This window comes from Acipenser ruthenus, chromosome 40 (genome assembly GCF_902713425.1).
Source record: "Acipenser ruthenus chromosome 40, fAciRut3.2 maternal haplotype, whole genome shotgun sequence".
Lineage (NCBI taxonomy): Eukaryota > Metazoa > Chordata > Actinopteri > Acipenseriformes > Acipenseridae > Acipenser > Acipenser ruthenus.
Genome location: NC_081228.1, coordinates 3,266,980 through 3,286,070, shown reverse-complemented (window position 1 = coordinate 3,286,070; position 19,091 = coordinate 3,266,980). Strand labels below are relative to the sequence as shown.

The following is a 19,091-nucleotide window of genomic DNA, read 5'->3' as shown; positions in this document are numbered from 1 at the left end:
TTGAGGTTAGATGCTCTGTTTATCACATCTGCAAGCAGTACATGCGACAAGCATCAATCTTGTTTGTACTCCGAGGAGTACCCAGTTAAGATCAATACATGCCTTTTCATTACATGGGATATATGGGCAAAACTCACAATCCTTTTTTTACTCCTTTTAAAAATAATTTGCCAATTTATTATTCTGATAAGTGACTACCTGTTAACATTACAGCACTAGAACCCCCCCCGCCCCAACACACACACACAAATCTAAGAATACCCAAGAACCCTTGAATTCAATTTAATTAAGTTGGGCTCATGACATTATTGAAAAATGGTTGACTACAATAGACAACCATGATTATTCCTAGTAAGAATGTGTAAAACGTACCCTATAGCTATGGCCAAAAACGTTGCATCACCCTAGAATTTAAGAAAACCTATATGAACACAATTTAGATATTTTATTTAACATCAAACTACAAAAGGATATCGCAAAAGTCTACCGGAAGCCATAACAGTAGCACAGTATTTCATTGAGATTTTGAAACGTCACATTTTAAAATGTGTCAGTTTTTCGTTCAGTGTATGGAAAACTATAAAGCGGTATGTAATTCAATACGTTAACGTAACATTATTCAGCAGGTTTAATTTAGATAGAATTCTACAGGGTGATGCAAAACTTCGCCATAGCTGTGCAATACAAGGCATGCTTTTTTAAGTCCTCCCATTTTAGGGACTTGTTAAACAAAGACTTGAAAAAAAAGACTTACTAAGATCTATGTATAATATGCTTTTGCTAGATTGTATGCTCTTTTCACAAAGACTTGCACACACACCCATGCTTCAGCCACTTCCTCCCAGCGACACGCTTTCGCAATACCGAAAAAAAAAAAACACCTTTGGGTTTATTGCACAGTGCAATGCAAATTGGGCTCTATCTGTGCATACCAGCAAGGTGAAAAGAAGACGACAAAAAAAGTGTGTGCTTAAGCATAATCTCCTCAGCTGAACACAGGCTTACAAAGAATGTTTCTCAATTTGCTTTTATGGGCCTTTTCCATGCAAGGTAAGTTCTTTTTTTTCCAGTAATGAAATAGTGTTTTGCATTTGATATCATTCAATAGTAAAATGCAAGAGGATAGGTACCCAGGTGGCCTATTCCAGTGATGTTAAACATGTGTTTGTTCATTTATTTCAAGATAAGAACATTCCCCTCAGTTTGAATTCAAAATAAAGGAAACATTTTATTCAATTCTGTTTCGTTATCCTCTTTAATTTAAAAACAAATATATAGACAGAACATTAATTTATTCTAAGCTTCCTTGCAAACAGATACCGAAAGAATGTTTGGAGACCAAGTTGTGTAGAAGTGACACAATATTAAAGCAATGGGGATGCAATAGTTATGCTGAGGGACAATGGTACAACAGTGGCAGCTACAAAGGGATGAGCTTTCATCGGTTCACATTACACTGCTAACATTTTCAAATATGACACATCCGATATCATGGTTGTGACAGTAAAGACACACTCTCAATCTTCTTTGCAGGTTGCATAGTTAGTTGTCTACAGCGATCGGTAGTCCATGCTTTTGTGGGAGACTCGATTACACTCAACTGCACATATAATTCCACTGGATGGTTTCGAGAGTACTGGTATGACAACAAAGCTGTGAAACAAACAGAAACCAGCCGCGACTGTGTCAATATCAGTTCATCCAGTGCTCGCCGATGCACTCTGTCATTGACCATCGAGAAAATCACTGTGCGCCACACGCCGGAGTCTTACTACTGCATGGTGGAGGATGTGGAGGCATATCCTCTTAAAAAATGGGAAGAATGCAAAACGGACCTACGGATTCAAGGTAAAGCAGCGTTTACTTTTATTCAGGTGAAATCTTAGTAAATTCTTTATTTCTTGTTTTTTTTTTTGTTTTGTTTAAATTCACAAATGTGGCTAATTCACAGTTAGGCAACGGCTGTTATATTGACAGTCAATGGCAATGCTCACTGTGTAAGGAACAAAGCAATACTGGGTAGCATAAAGAAGTGCAGGGGGAAAAAAAAAAAAAACAGCCAAATACATTTCTTTCATTTTACCTAGCGCAGTGTGAAGTCTTCCGATTCCCAGGGGTGCACTGAATACATGCTGTCTCTTGCAGGCCGGCCCAGTCTGCCAGTGGTCACCCCACGTAGGCAGCTGATTGCAGGCAGGGAGTCAGTCCTGACCTGCTCTACCTCCGGGTTCTACCCCAGCAACATCACAGTAAGCTGGCTGCACAACGGACACCACATGTCTGAAAGAGGAGCTGAGAAGTACTTCTCGGACAATGAGGACGGGACATTCAATGCCACTAGCAGCATCACCTTCATCCCCAATGTCACAAATCACAAAGACCTCATTGCATGCCAAGTGTCACATGCATCTCTGATCCAGCCAGTGATGAGCAATCTCTCCCTGCTTGTTAACTGTAAGTATGAGAGGCTACTATCCCGACTGCAGAGGCTCCTCTCGACTATCATCACAAAACCACACTGAAAAGAAAGGGACAAAGTGTAGCTGCTGTCAGAATAGGAATCTACAAGCACAAGTATAGTAGTAGTAATATCTCTGGATTTGGAGTCTTCAATACCAAGTAGTTTTTCTAGTTGCTTATGTATGTATTTGAACTTTCCAGTTTATGACTGTGTGTTTAAACTTACTGAGGTATTGCTTAATGCATGGGTGGCCCCAGCTGGCTCTTCCACTCCTGATCTTTGTTCCAACCCTGTTCTAAATTGTTTAATTGAACTAGTTAAACCTCCATCCAGACCCTGACGTTAGTTAATCATTTTACCTGTTAAAACTGGAGTGGAATGGCCCTCCATCGGACGCATGTGGCTTAACGCTATCAACACAATCATTTGCTTCCTGTCTAGATGGTCCTCGGTCAGTTAGTCTGGTTTTCCGCACAGCTTGTACAGCGGACGCTCGGCTCATAGCGGTGAACTCTGATGTCATAGTGAGCACAGTCAACTCTTTCCTGGAGCTGGAGTGCCTTGTGGACAGCTACCCACCCGCCCACATTGACTGGAAGAGACAAGAACCAAACTCGTCCTGGAGGAAGATACTCAGCAAGGAGTTAAGATGGACTGCAATCCAGGAGGCAAACACGGGGGTCTACTGGTGTTTTACATCCAACAGTTACGGGGAAGCAAACACCAGCATCACAATTGTTGTGCAAAAGCCGAGTAAGTTAAGATGGCAGTGCTGCATTTAAAAACTGCCTGTTAAATAATAATGCATGAATGGTGAGCTACTGTTTATAATTCTTTATAGTTAAAAACAGTCTGTGAATGATTGAGTCAATATTTTGGGAGAATGTAGTTAAATTATTATTATTATTATTATAATGGAGCTATAACATCTCTGTCCAACACTTTGTGATTATATATATGTATGTATATATATATATATATATGTATATATACATATAGATAGATAGATAGATAGATAGATAGATAGATAGATAGATAGATAGATAGATAGATAGATAGAGATATAGATATAGATATTACTTACTTACTGCAACTTACTTTTCTGTAGGCGGATTCCACTTGGTAAAACTCTTAGCGACTATGACTGTAACTCTGGTGGTCGTGTTGGCAGCGTTGGCCATTTACTTCTATATTACCAGTAAAAGAAAATGGAAAGGTGAGTAAAATAACAGGTAACCTCACACCTTATCCATGCCAAATAAAGACACATACCATGCATAAACATAATACACCAAAAAATGTGTTAGAAAGCTAATTGTTAGCAGGGTAATCCCCTAAGCTTTTGTCCCAGGTTCAAATCATGTCTGGATGAGGGGAAGCTGGAACACCAGAATATTAAAAGTGGTGTGCTAGCCAGGGTAGATGCTTCCTGGGTGGACTTTCCTGTTCCTGTTCAAATATTTATTGCATTCAGTCTGCAGCTAGCAGACCGTCCCTTTGTTTTAAAGAAGAAAAAAAGTGAAAGCCAAATCCAGATATAGACCTGTCACTTTTTTCTCTGATTCCAGACTACAGTCGGTGGTGACTCTGTACTATTTCAAATCACAAGGAGAAGTGAAATTGAGGAATGTGTTTATTTAGCAATCTCCCCTGGGGATTTCACAGGCTCAGCGTAACGCTGGACCATTTCTCTTTTCAGTTTGCCTATTTTTCACAAACGCTGCACTTTTCTATCAGTCACGTCAGACTTCCTGTATGTCACCGCAAAAGCAAAAGTTTGCAGATTACCTGCAGCTGTGAATTGTCTTGGTAAGCGGTATCGAGTCTGGAAGTTGGGTGTTTCTCACAGTTTACTACCTAACGTTGGAGAATTTGATTAGCACTGGATTAGTGCAGATCGGGGTGTGTTAAACCAGTCGCACGTGTGGAAACGATCAAATAAACACCTAGTACTGCACTCGGTCCTTGGTATCCACAGGAAGCGTTTTTGAAATAATAAAGCGGCAGGAGACTGAGCAATCAGTATCATAAAGTATCATTACTTTAATTTCAGATAACTCTTATTCAATAAGTATTGTTTTAATAAAGAAACATCCATTGGGTGGTATAGATTACATCAACATGATGGCAGGCAGCACCACAGCCATGTTAAAGTGTAGCTATGATGGTACCATAAACTTTTATTTAATTCCGGTCTCAGTCAGAAATGCAGATGTTTTCAAACAGCTTTGCTGGGCTTTTTTTTGCAGGTCACCCTTCTCTTGCTGTCTCACTGAGGTAAGACACAAATCAACTCAATATAATAAGGTGTGTTGGGATTTTCTGCACAGAATGAAGAAGAAGATGTAATTTATAACCTACCTCTGCTGCAAGTAGTGGAAAGATCAGGCTACTGGGTCTCAAGAGAGGTGGGGCTCTAGTACTGAAGCTAAATCTACCTGTAGCTACCGACTCAACGGCATTTAACACATTGGCTTACACATCCACAAACTGAGGTTTACAAAATGTGTTTACTAGGGCTGTGCTGATACTTGCACTCGTAATTTCCTTGAAGTATTTAACAGGCAGGCATGAAATACATACATTCAATAATGTGTCCTTCCCTCACCTTTACAACCGAGTACCGATCACCTTCCACGCGGAGTGTTTTAATAGCCGGTTGAGAGCGAATTTTCCTCTCATCCAGGGGGCTGACATTGTTTGCCGCCGGAGTGCCGTACCAAGGCCATAAACAGCCAGCTTTTCTTGTTTTGAAACCAACATATTAATAAATGGATTTATGTAATACCTGCCGATCAATACTTCTTAAAGGTGATAACGAGAGTGTCAGCACACCTCTAATGCTTACAATAATTAGAGCTGGCTGTATTCTGTTACATCTCATCTGCTACACTGGAGAATCAGCAGCTTTCCTGTCAATTTCTGTTTCTTTTTGCTGCTTCTTTTGCGGGTAACAGAATGAAAATATCCACAGCTCATGTAAAACATGCCTGACCTCAGGCTTTATTTAAAGCTGCTGTTCGGGGGATGATATTTATGTCTTTCTTTTCTTCCGCACATTTACAGCCCAGAACCTGACGAATCTATTGAAGAAAAGAGTAAGGAATCAGGTACAGTCTGATGAGATTAAAAACTATCATTAAGTGATGAAGATGCCTGCGGACGTGCCTCATTGATCACCTTCTGGCAAATTCCTTTTTTCTGTGTTTTTTTTTTCTTCAGTTTTTCTCCAGCGCTAAAGTTTGCTGTTTAAATTAAATAGCTGTGCATTTTCAGTTTTGAAACATGCACTCATTCCTTGTTTTCCCAGGAAGTCTTTTTTTTAATTGATTAAGAGTCATGATTAGGAGTTGAGCAACCAGGACCCTGATTAAAATACATTGCACATGCATGTAGCTGCATGAACAATTCCTACAACAGCAGTTAATTCAGTACAGCCTTAACAAGGGCTTGATGCTGAGATTCCTGGCGCCTGGTGAAAGGACCTGGAGTACTTCCCTGAAGTCACTGCGTCTGGTACTTTATTGAAGCATAATCCTAGTCTATTATCTGCTAACCCTCTCAGGTTGAGAAATGCCCTCATTCAAAAAAAAAAAAGTGTATGTAAGGTTTCTTCTCTATATAATTAGTACTCTGCAGCTCAATCATTTCTATAATCTACTTAAAAAAGAAGAGTTTTCAAAACCCAGGAATGGATACCCTGTATATTTAAAAACCACATTACGAAACACTAAATACAATATATTATTCCCCCCAAAAAATAATACATTTTATACTATGTGTGCTGTGTATACTGGACCGTGAAGTTGTTTACGATACATTATGGTGGCAGAAGGAGATATCTGGTCATAAACTGCCAAAACAAGCTACCATTTAACCATGCACATTACTGTCAATTTCAGCTGAATATGCCGCGATATGGAGGGGAAGTTCTGTGTCACAAGAAGCTGCTGGTAAGTAAAAAATACACAAGGCCACATCATTTACTTTTGGAAATAGCTTTAAATTGGAACGCTAAACTGACTCCAGCCGAATTGATGATTGTGTTGTTCTGTTGCTAGAATCGTGCCAGCTTGTTGCTGCAGGGTTTTCTGTTGTGTGACCTGGGTCTTTACAGGACATCATACCTGATAACAGACATAAACAGAGATGAGAGCTTTATACGAATCAGAGCTGTATGTTCCCTCTCTTTTCACCCAGACTGTCTCAGTATTCAAGAAGTCCCCTATGCTGACATTCTTATTTCTGGAAGGGGTTGCAGCACACCTGAGCAGAGGCGCATTCCGGAGATTCTGTGTTCCGATGACACGCAGGTGAGGTAAACCCATCTATCCCAGATCAATGCAAATGGGGTCTAAGCTATAAAAAAAAGTGTAGATCGAATTGAATATATTTGCGCAGTATTTATTTCAATGATTAATGTATTTTTCTAAACTCAGGATTGGACCAATGAAGAGCTCGACCCGGCCCATCCGCACAGTCTCCAAGACAACACAGGACTTCATGTAAGCCAGCTGGAAGTCACAAGGAAACTGAGCACAAGTTCCGAGTACGCAGTCATTAACTATTCCAGCAAACCGTGCTGCTGACGAAACAACCCCAGCTGCCATGTGCATTAACTGCTGTGTACCCAGGAGGACCGGGAAGTAATACATTCCAAGTGAAAGGAAAGCCCTTTCACCACAACTCTGCTTACACCCATCACAGCAGTCTACACAGAGCAGGGGGGTCCAAACACAGGCCGGCAAGGCAATTCTTTGGACACTGGGTCCAGCTTTGGCCACCCTTGACCCAGAGCAAAGACTCTTGAGCTTAGCGAATGAATCCAGCCGAGGTGGGAACGTAGCATCGCAAAGGCGTGAGTTCCATCTCATTGCTTTGCGGGATATCTTTTCCATACAGAATGCACACATTCACATAGAAACAAATACAAACGTGTCTAGTTTCAAGCTGTATTAAATGCTGTACTGTAATAGCACTGTGTTGGTTTTGCAATGTGTGTCACAGTGTTATCTCTGCAGATAAAGCACTCGTGTTTTTGCGGTGCTGACATGTTTATAAATACATATTTTTTTTCCACTCTGTTGTCATACTTCTATTTTTTAAGGGTGGGTGGGCAGCAGATGCATTGTAATTAGGTAAGGAGTGCTTTGCAGTGGATTCTGCCCCCTGCAGGCTCCCCAAAAGCAAACTATTTTATATGGAACAAACAACTGAGTTTTTTTTTTTTGTGGCTTGCATATTTTGCAATATACTGTAATGCTATTTGTATTCTTGTGTAGTTGAATTTAATCTGCAGTTTCAAATGGATAAACTGAACATATTAGTAAAAACAGACTGTACAGCTGTGGAAAATGCATCCTTTTTGTGTGTAAACCAAACAATATTTAGTTAGCACAATTGCTTGTTTCGTGTTACATAGTTCCTGAATAATACTGTATGTTTTGAAATTTGAGTAAAAAGTTAAGTACTGAAAACTGAATTTTTCTGCAGTGCTCCAAATTAAACATCCGATTCAAATGATACTGTTTTTTTTTTTGGCAGTGCCATCTGTAAATGCATATGGTTATATGCCATTTCAAACAGTGTCACAGGAAATGTAAATCTCAATGCACCACCACGATACATATTGCCAAACCAAGCCATGCATTGTGGCATATGAAACGGTTATTGCGGTTGATCAACGTAGCAAGCAAATATGTATCTGAAAGCTAATGTTTTCAAATTAGGAAGACTGTCACCTGTCGATGTCAATCTCCCGGGCGGTAGAGCGCACCGGATCGCATCGGGTGCCACCTTCACAGGGTGCAAAGCAAAGGAAAGCAAATCTTTTACTCTCTTTTGATGGCGTATTTTCATCGTGAGACGCGTGTCGTCGCATTTTCTGGCAACATCGATCAATGTTCGCTTGATCCTCAGTATGATCCAACATTTTTCCCTGTCCTTCTCTGTTAACGGCGATATTATTTAATATTAAGCGCCTATGCGTTTTATGCGTAAAATTACGCGGGCGCGTAATTCCACGGGGTGTAGCCAAGTTACTTAACTATTTAGTGAAATACAGTGCAATACAATACCAAAAAAAAAAACACTTTGTGCATGTTTACAAATACTGTGACTTCAAGAAGCAGATTTTCCTTTTTACTGCTTTAAATAAAAAACAAAAAGGACTTTGGTTGTTTTAAAAAACAGAAAAAAATATGAAAAAAAAAATTAATAAAATATACTTTCTGTTGATGTTTTTCAATTCAATCGGTAATCCTGTTTAGAAATAAGTACAAACGGCAAAACTCAATGACACACAAAAAACACTCTAACGCTAGCGTTAAAAATGGAAACATTGTGGTGGGCTTTCTTATTGCAAAAACACGCCTCTTAAATGTGCCCACGCCCTCGCTGTGATTTTGGTGATGTGAAGCTCAGCACTCAGTCCCTGGGAATGGGTTTCTTGTTCTGGCCTCAGGTAATTCGAATTGTTTTTTTACATTGTATATTGTGGATTGTGAAAATGTTGATGTCAAAAAATTACTGAATCTCGTTTCATAATGGCTAGCTGCATGTTTGCAATAAAACTGACTTCAGTTCAGTTTGAATGTAGTCTTTTAAGGTAAACATGTTTTTAAGGCTCGGTTAGTGAAATATGTCTTCATGAAATAGAACTCTGTACGTTACTGTTCAGTGCAGCACAAGTTAAAATGATCTTTGAATTGGTTCTACTTAATCGAAATCGTGTGCAGTCCATTGTCCCGTTATCATTAGTAAAATTTATTTGTGCAAGAGATAGATAGACCATCTTTCGAGGTTGCGATTTTACAGTTTTGCAGAATATGACGATATGGGTTTATGTCTGTATTATATATGTATTAAATAGAAGTATTGATTGTTTATAGGTTGTTGTATTTGTTTGTTTTGTTTTTAAAAGACTGGGATTTAAGCAGCTGGTTTGGCAAGGTTATTTATTTATTTATTTTACAAATAACATCAGGGCTTAATTTAAGAAAAGAGGGGGAAATGCATTTTATTGTCTGTAACTGTAAAGGGAAAAGGGGAAACTAAGGTGTTTTTTAAGGGTCCGGTCGGTTACGGTCTGAAACTGTTTGCTGTACATTTCAAGTTTCTCGGAAACGTTGTGACTATACGCTGTATTTCCGGTCTGTTAGCACCATCAAGGCAGATTTCACACAAAACGCTTTCTTTTGTTTCCACGCCATGCAGGCCTACCCATTACAATCATCCTTGTTGTAAGCCTGAATTACAATAAACCGTGATACTGTAGTATTACATCACGAATGTTTACTGTTATAAACTATAATGATCTAGACTGACACGTAGGACTACATTTTCAGGCAGTTTATTTTTTAGTTTTCAGTTCTAAAAACTTTTTTTTTTTTTTTTTTTTAAAGCCAAACAAAAACTCCTTCAAATAGTGCTTAATGTTTTGTGAGTAGGGCCCTCTATGGTCTTATTTGGTCCAACATGAGCCCTGAACACACTGGATTATTATTATTATTATTATTATTTATTTCTTAGCTGACGCCCTTATCCAGGGCGACTTACAATTGTTACAAGATATCACATTATTTTCACATACAATTACCCATTTATACAGTTGGGTTTTTACTGGAGCAATCTAGGTACAGTACCTTGCTCAAGGGTACAGCAGCAGTGTCCCCACTGGGGATTGAACCCACAACCCTCCGGTCAAGAGTCCAGAGCCCTAACCACTACTCCACACTGCTGCCCGGATAAAAACAGTGCACAGTACAGTACTAAAGTCAACTGGTTTCAAGCTCAACTACACTTTCATTTTAAGGAAGTTTCTTCTGATTTCCACAATTGACTGTTCAAGCGTGCAATACATGTTTTTTTTTAAATGTTTTCTAGTAACTGAAAGTCACACACTTCTCATGTGATTCGGTATTGTCAATGTGTTTCCCACCTCGTGATATCCCCGAACATTTACTACAGTCATTGTTCAAAGCCCTTTTTTTTATTACATTCAAGCTATGGATTTTAAATGCAATCACATGTGTATGCAAAACTGTTATCTGCTGGAGTCTAGTTTAACATCAAAATGTACAAGCAGCGCTCCAGATAAGAACACACATTGAATAAGTACCTGGGGGTATTTCGGGGGTTAAATCGATCTGGGCCACTTATTACAAAGTTGAGTCTCACAGAGGGGGAAACTCTGTACGTCGCCCATGTGTATTTATCCTGGCCTAAAATGGATTTTGATATGAAAACAATGGGCAAACATAGCACAGATGGGCAAACATGGCACAGATAGCAGGTTGGCATGTTATCCAATTAATGCAAATTGAATAAGAATGGTATTGCTTTCTTTGCTTTCCTTTCATGCCTTCTTACTTCAGAAAATAATTGTCAAACATCGAAAGACATTGTAGCTCGCTCCATACAGTATTTGTAATTCTAGCTCAATGCTCTTTACTCGCTCTGTTACTTTGAAGACTCCTGCACAGATGCAATCCCTTCAGTCAACACTCCCAGGGGGCGGGGCAGGGGGGTGAAGGTGAGCTCAATCGCATGCAGATTCAGAGAGTCACACCTGAGGGGAGCAGAGAAGCTCTGCGCTTAATGCAAAAAATAACTGCAGATTCCAAATTTAATAAAAAAAATAATAACTTTTCATTTGTTAAAACCCTTCACACAAAACGATGCACCGGATTTGGCTATCGACAGTTGTCAAACGATACGATACATCGATGTATCACCTCAGCCTTAGAAAACATGGCACAGATAGCAAAGTCCAGCCTCTCATTCCCATACAGTAACTGGGGTATTTCAGGGGTTAAATTGCATTGAATGAACCTTATCTGGAGTGCTGTGTACAAGTACCAATAAGAGCCACATGCTTTGACCAGAATACTGTGATTAGCCACAGTATATAGGTAATAAGCTGAGGTGTGTCTTATTAAACTCCTACTGTAGAAACACCAGAATGGATCACATTGCTGTGCAGCAGGTCTCATCTCCATCCGTAAAATGATTGAGAGTTTGTAGGCAATAAAAAAAAATATCTGACTCTAAAAAGGGAAATTGTAATGAAACGTTTTCCTCCAAATCTGTAGATGTACACCAAGATGAAGACAGCACCCCAGTACAGAACTGTTATTGCCCTATTACTATTAAGTGTCTTTGAAGGAAGCGCTGCAGGTAAGTGGAATTTCATGTCAATGCAATGGATGAGATATGCTTCACTAATATTTTGCGTGTCCATTTCAGCTTATTGCTGAACACATATCTATTAACGCAGTTAAATATATACTGCATGAAGTCATGGGGTACTGAGGTTATTCCACGAATGAAGATGGGTGAATAACCCACAAGCCCTTGTTGGAATAGTATTCTGGTTATGTAGCCAGTGCAATGTGTGGAAACCTTTAAAAAAACACCTAAATTAAGCAGCTGAATTTAATTCATTCTTTACATCTGTACAGCAACGCTGTGCAATTTGGAAGAGCGCAACACCTCCAATCATTCTGTCACTGGACTGAAGGCAGGATGGATTCCAAAATAAAGTTTTTCATTCTGTAGTGCTGAAAACGGAAACAAAACGTTGTGTAAAAGACACATCCCATGCACATCAAGTATCAAGGTGTAGCTGAATGCTCTGTGCTAGTGCAGCATGTTTAGTTAGCTTCCTAACTGCATGTACTAGCGCTTGGGAATGAATTAAACCAATCATTGCTAAATGTTTCACTAGAACTGTGACTTAGTAAAACATGGAGTGGTATGTGAACAATGAATAAAGCATCCAACCAATAGTCTTAAGCTAACTGCACATTAGCCGATTCCATCGTTTAAGACATAAAATCCCCAAATAACTTATTGGTTTATGTGATGTCTTCTACGTCGCTGTTGGCTAGTGTGCACTCATGGATGGAATCACTCCCTTTACTACTGCAGCCTGCTTAACGCACACATCTCTTTTCTGCTAAAGTTACTGGAAGGTTAAATCAAGGCATCATTTCTTATTTGTCTTCATAACTAACTACTACAGCTGACAGAACTTGGGAAGCAACTGTTGGAGAGGACGCCAGGCTTGAATGTGAAAACCCTTACAAAAATGACGCTTCTGTCACTATGAGATGGAAAATAAACAGCACACAGATTGCCTTCATTAATTTGAAAGACCAAAAAAGTAATACTGGAGAGTTACGATATGATGCACTGTTAGACCCAGGCAAGGTCTACCTCGTTATCAAAAACGTGCAGAAGAAAGATGCCGGGACTTACATTTGTGAAGTGTATGATGACAGAGACTACCAAACATTACATGTTGAACTCTTAGTTAAAGGTAAGCTTTAGTAACCTACTCCGATTAAAGAGTTGCCTGTTGCGTTTCTGTCATTTTCTTGTTTTAAAAGTTTACATCCTGGTAACTTTCCCCGAAGTAGTGCCAGTTACAGACGTGCTCAAATTTGTTGGTACCCTTACAGCTCATTGAAATAATTCTTCATTCCTCCTGAAAGGTGATGAAATTAAAAGCTATTTTATCATATATACTTGCATGCCTTTGGTATGTCATAGAATAAAGCAAAGAAGCTGTGAAAAGAGATGAATTATTGCTTATTCTACAAAGATATTCTAAAATGGCCTGGACACATTTGTTGGTACCCCTTAGAAAAGATAATAAATAATTGGATTATAGCAATATTTCAAACTAATTAGTTTCTTTAATTAGTATCACACATGTCTCCAATCTTGTAATCAGTCATTCAGCCTATTTAAATGGAGAAAAGTAGTCACTGTGCTGTTTGGTACCATTGTGTGCACCACACTGAACATGGACCAGAGAAAGCAAAGGAGAGAGTTGTCTGAGGAGATCAGAAAGAAAATAATAGACAAGCATGGTAAAGGTAAAGGCTACAAGACCATCTCCAAGCAGCTTGATGTTCCTGTGACAACAGTTGCAAATATTATTAAGAAGTTTAAGGTCCATGGAACTGTAGCCAACCTCCCTGGGCGCAGCCGCAAGAGGAAAATCGACCCCAGAGTGAACAGAAGGATAGTGCGAATGGTAGAAAAAGAACCAAGGATAACTGCCAAAGAGATACAAGCTGAACTCCAAGGTGAAGGTACGTCAGTTTCTGATCGCACCATCCATCGCTTTTTGAGTGAAAGTGGGCTCCATGGAAGAAGACCCAGGAGGACTCCAGTTTTGAAAGAAAAACATAAAAAAGCCAGATTGGAATTTGCTAAAATGCATATTGACAAGCCACAATCCTTCTGGGAGAATGTCCTTTGAACAGATGAGTCAAAACTGGAGTTTTTTGGCAAGTCACATCAGCTCTATGTTCACAGACGAAAAAAATGAAGCTTTCAAAGAAAAGAACACCATACCTACAGTGAAACATGGAGGAGGCTCGGTTATGTTTTGGGGCTGCTTTGCTGCGCCTGGCACAGGGTGCCTTGAATCTGTGCAGGGCACAATGAAATCTCAAGACTATCAAGGCATTCTGGAGCGAAACGTACTGCCCAGTGTCAGAAAGCTCTGTCTCAGTCGCAGGTCATGGGTCCTCCAACAGAATAATGACCCAAAACACACAGCTAAAAGCACCCAAGAATGGATAAGAACAAAACATTGGACTATTCTGAAGTGGCCTTCTATGAGTCCTGATCTGAATCCTATCGAACATCTATGGAAAGAGCTGAAACTTGCAGTCTGGAGAAGGCACCCATCAAACCTGAGACAGCTGGAGCAGTTTGTTCAGGAAGAGTGGGCCAAACTACCTGTTAACAGGTGCAGAAGTCTCATTGAGAGCTACAGAAAACGTTTGATTGCAGTGATTGCCTCTAAAGGTTGTGCAACAAAATATTAGGTTAGCGGTCCCATCATTTTTGTCCATGCCATTTTCATTTTTTTTCTTATTTACAATATTATGTTGAATAAAAAATCAAAAGCAAAGTCTGATTTCTATTAAATATGGAATAAACAATGGCGGATGCCAATTACTTTTGTCAGTTTCAAGTTATTTCAGAGAAAATTGTGCATTCTTCGTTTTTTGTGGAGGGGTACCAACAAATTTGAGCACGTCTGTATATTGGTTAGTTGTGGTTTATTTTTTGTCAGCAGTCAATTAAGAATCCGGCAACCGTAACTCGACAAGAGTTATGCCCAGTCCCTGACCACATTCCGGCGCCTCCTTAAGACTCACCTCTTCAAACAGCACCTGTAGAACTCCTCTGTTGTATCCTGGGACACTATCACCCTTCATTTAAATATGCTTTATTTTGCTCTTATCCGCCCCCTATTTTACTGCATTTAATCCTGTACCTCAGAATATTGTAATCTGCCAAGTGTTTAATCTGTAGTATTTTGTACTTAATCATATCCTGATGTAACTATCACTATTTAATCATATCCTGATGTAACTTTCACTATTATCTGCTGTATTATTGAATTGTGGTTTGTCACACTTGAGAATTATTGTATTTCTTGTTCTTATTGTATGACTTATATTGTAACACTTGAATGTATTTGTATTTGCTTGCGATTGTAAGTCGCCCTGGATAAGGGCGTCTGCTAAGAAATAAATAATAATATGCAAAGCAGACTGTCATATCATGCCAGCTGAACGAAGCAGTCGAACTTGAATTACCCAGTCACTAAAGAAGCTGTTTATTCAAGGAGCCTCTGCTCTGGCTGGTACAAGCAAGAGACAGCTAGCAGAATGGGACCAGAATGGCTTTTTCAAGTTTGAATATCCTATTATAAATCCCAGCCAGCGACAGGGTCAGACATACCACAAAGGAAAGTGTTTTAAAAGTGACGTGCACTTGATTGACCAGGCAACCCCTAGAGCTTTGATTCACCCCCCACTTATGCAGCTCAATTACTACCCAGTTCTGCTCTGTTACAAATAACTATTCACTGTGTCTTTTATTGTGGGTCTTATTTTCAGATGCTGCCGTCATCCTCAAGTATTCTCTGGCTGGTAAGACTTATTATAATCATATGTACAGCACTAGAATGCGAAGGAGGACGGAATGATTTTTTTTTTCTTTTGTTTGTTTTCCAAGTGACATTTATTCATTAGGCTTTGTCAATATATTGTAATAATAAAGTTGTTTTTTTTCCCAATGCATGTATTATATATTTAACTATATAGTAATCTGCACATAAAGTTGTATTTGAAGGCATTTTGCTTCTTGAATTTCAATGCATTGATTATTGTTGATTATTACCAGTCTGTCGATTGCTGATAGATGGCTGATAGATCTTGTTATTGTCTTCACAGGTGTCCTCTTGGGAATCCTTCTACATATTTTGCTATTAGAACTGTGAATTCAACTCAAATAAGTAGTTTTCCTACAAGACTGAAGTACCTGCTCTGTAGTGTTATTGTATTTTTTTTTTTTCTTTAAGAAATTTGATTTAATACTGCCTGGAATAGTTTGGGATTATACCAGTATGCAACCACATGATTCTAAATAAATAAATAAAAATTATATATATATATATATATATTTTTTTTTTTTTAAACAGCCTTTAAAGTAAACACACCCTAGAACAGTTCTGAACAGGGCCTGCAAAAATATGACTGCAAAATATTTGTCATCTGTACGCATACGAGTGTGAATAAATGTTATGCCAATATAAAAAATAAATTTATTTTAAAACATATCCTTAACCTGCACTACTGCAACATGCAAAGCATGCTGGTATACAACCAAATTAGAAATATTCTAAAACATCTGTACTACATTTTGCGTATCCTTGTGAACGCAGTAATGCTTGTGTCCTGTCTTAATGTAAACGGTTGTGACTCTGATATAATTAATATAGGTGACAGAGCAAAACGCTACAGGTTTGAAATATCAACAGTTATCTTAACTAGTGTACTCTTCTTGTTTGGAACATTTTCTATGTCAGTTATCACATCCTGTCGACTTTTATAAAAAGTTTAAAACAACACTATTGCCCCAACAGAGCTTTGAAATATTGTTATGTCTAAGTACATCAGGAGCACCACTGTGTAACCTTTAAACTGTCACCCTGCAACACTGAGTGTGTAAAATACTGGCCAACCTTACATTTCAGTAAAAACACATGTTATGCATATAGTAGAATGATGTTCTATTTTTTACTCTCTGTATATTTTTTATTAGTTATTTTCTTTGAGAGTAATTTGTAGTGGCGTGGCTGTCTGCCAATCCAAGAGTGTTGAATTTCTCTCGACTCCAGCTGATGGCATGACTGCAGCATGAAGTTTAGTGTCTAGAACTGTTTTGTTAAAGTTGGTGGAGGCTAGCACAGGATATTTTGTCCAGTCTGTCTTGTTTTAAGGTGCCTTAAAAGATCTTAATTTTAATGTCTATTGTTTACCCCTTTCACGCAATGGCGACTTCATATGGAGATGGATTAAAAAAAAAATCTCTTCTAGCATTTACTGTAGGGGACATATGGAAGACGCAAATGCATGACAGCCTCATATGAGGATATAATTTTTCCCTCCGTGTGAAGCAATGGAAAACAATTGAGAAGTAAATATACTTATTAGGTATCCATGCATCAAAGGGTTAAGGAATCACATGTATATGTATTTGTCAAAATAAGCAGTTTGTGCTTAAAGCCATCTTTTATTTGAATGTGGTGGGGGTGTTTGCAGAAAGATGTGTCTTGGTCTAAGGAAATGACACTTTAATTCTGATCTACAAAAATGCTGAGATCTAATCTATAAAAATGAATATGTGTGAGAGAGCTACAATCTGGACAATGTGCGGTCATCTGCCAAAACCACAAAAGGTTTCCTGTACAAATAGTGGTATTCTTGCTCATGTATTAAATGCTAACCGTTTTCATTTTGAGCTACACTTAAGAGTATTATTTTAATGTAACAGAACCTGGCCGTACTTTAGAGAAAACATCGTGAAAACCCTGGGGATGTGCAGCATGCACGCAACTTCAACTTGAAGTGATTTATTGAATGGAGAAACACAACTGTGATAAAAGACGATTTCAGAAAAAAAAAAATGTCCATGTTAAAAATATCAGATTCTGAGGATGTAAGAGGAATCTGTCTGTCTGTCTGTCTGTCCATCTGTGAACCTTTTTACATGTACGAATGGTGAATGTCGGCCACAGTGAATGTCTTCTGCATGATACTGCTATCTCAAATGTTGTATTCATAGCTGGGTGATTTGTGGATACACATACTTGTTTAACGACTGTGGTATATCCTGGTAACAAGGATTTAACTCAGACTGTGTTAGTTTAGTTTACTGTAAAGCCATAAATATTTGCAAGCCTTTTATTATGCGTTGCGGGTGGACAATGGAAGACAACCACTGGCGGCCTGTCTGGATGACTCTTCCTGAAGCAGCTAAAGCTTGCAGTGAGCTGATCTAATACGGCTTCAAGTCTGAACGAGGTCGCCAAAACTGCAAGTGCTCCAAAGCCGGATTGCAGTGCACTGAGCTTTGCAGTTGCAACGGTCAAAAACGGTTGTCATAGCTTGAGCTGAGCAAATACCATAGCCACATTGCTATCTTTAAGTTATCTTTGTAGAAATTATTTTCCTGGTTAAGGAACGTTTTTTTCTGTTTATCACTTTTTTTTTCAGCTCTTTTGGCGGTAATCCCCTCATTAAAATGACGTCATGACATCATTATGACTCTGCCTTATCATTTTTTTTCCACAACTTATTCACAGACCAACTATATCAATATTCACAACATTCAATTCTAACCCCTAAAATGCCAGCATGGCATTTTAAATAACATTTATATGTGCTTTGATGTATTTTTGAAGCATTTAACAGCCTTTTACCTGCACCCAATCAGAGCGCTTCAGCAAATCCTGAACACTAGACCCCACTCCCGTGAACCTATGCAAATCTACACTAAGCAACAAAGCCAGTCTGTCGCAACGCTGCTTGAGAGGTACAGGGCGGTGCGCACTTTCAGAAGCCCGGCATCAAGGGAAATAATGTCTGTAACCGATCACCGAACCGTTTGCTAAACTACTGGATTCCAACACTGCAAAACACAAAACAGCCAAGTTCAATTTTATCCTCAAACTCCCCACTAATCCGACTCCATTGCAGCTCCGCCATTTCCTTCCTTAGTTTCAAGAAACTGCCCAGAAAAACACTTTACAGCTTGTACTATGCCCTCTACTTAAATGGAAATGTGCAGTTTATTTTTAACAAGTTAACTTAAAACAAATTATTGAATACAAATTAAATGTTTTGACATTTGGGACTACAGAACACTGCGGGTGTACTCATTATATATATATATATATATATATATATATATATATATATATATATATATATATATATATATATATATATATATATATATTATTTAAAAAATATGTTTGAATATTTTTTTGTCTTTGAAATAGCCGTTTAATAAGCGGTATAAACCACTTCGGGCTGTGCGGTTCCCATGAAATATACGCATTTCTTGGTATACTTGCGTATGGTGTAACCGCGGTTCCCGCAGGCAGGGGCTTCTCACAGGCAGGGGTGGGACGCGAGCCTGGGACCTCCCGTGCAGAAGCATAGCGCCGATACCGCTGTACAAAAGAGCCCCTGCAGGAGCTGGTAGCGGGCTTATGTCTTCTTATTTCATTGCGTCACCTACCAGCCCTGAC

At 38.9% G+C, this 19,091-nt stretch overlaps 2 protein-coding genes across 3 annotated transcripts; both read left to right on the top strand.

Moving 5' to 3' along the window:
- Positions 1 to 356: 356 nt before the first annotated feature.
- On the top strand, positions 357 to 7,960 carry LOC117397227 (uncharacterized). The gene is made up of 10 exons (XM_059009952.1): positions 357 to 1,050; positions 1,534 to 1,848; positions 2,146 to 2,454; positions 2,903 to 3,214; positions 3,570 to 3,677; positions 4,711 to 4,738; positions 5,528 to 5,571; positions 6,364 to 6,414; positions 6,662 to 6,774; positions 6,901 to 7,960. The coding sequence occupies exons 1-10, from the start codon at positions 1,011 to 1,013 to the stop codon at positions 7,048 to 7,050; spliced, it is 1,470 nt and encodes a 489-aa protein (XP_058865935.1). The 5' UTR covers positions 357 to 1,010; the 3' UTR covers positions 7,051 to 7,960.
- Positions 7,961 to 8,213: 253 nt separating this feature from the next.
- Positions 8,214 to 18,096, top strand: LOC131708140 (T-cell surface glycoprotein CD4-like). Of its 2 annotated transcripts, XM_059010401.1 has the most exons (5): positions 8,231 to 8,924; positions 11,554 to 11,638; positions 12,486 to 12,782; positions 15,391 to 15,423; positions 15,727 to 18,096. In XM_059010401.1, exons 1-5 carry the CDS (start codon positions 8,841 to 8,843, stop codon positions 15,771 to 15,773), a joined length of 546 nt encoding a protein of 181 aa, XP_058866384.1. In that variant the 5' UTR covers positions 8,231 to 8,840; the 3' UTR covers positions 15,774 to 18,096. The 2 variants fall into 2 exon arrangements, with proteins under 2 accessions (XP_058866385.1, XP_058866384.1); XM_059010402.1 differs by lacking the exon at positions 12,486 to 12,782 and having other exon boundaries at positions 8,214 to 8,924.
- The last annotated feature ends 995 nt before the right edge of the window (positions 18,097 to 19,091 follow it).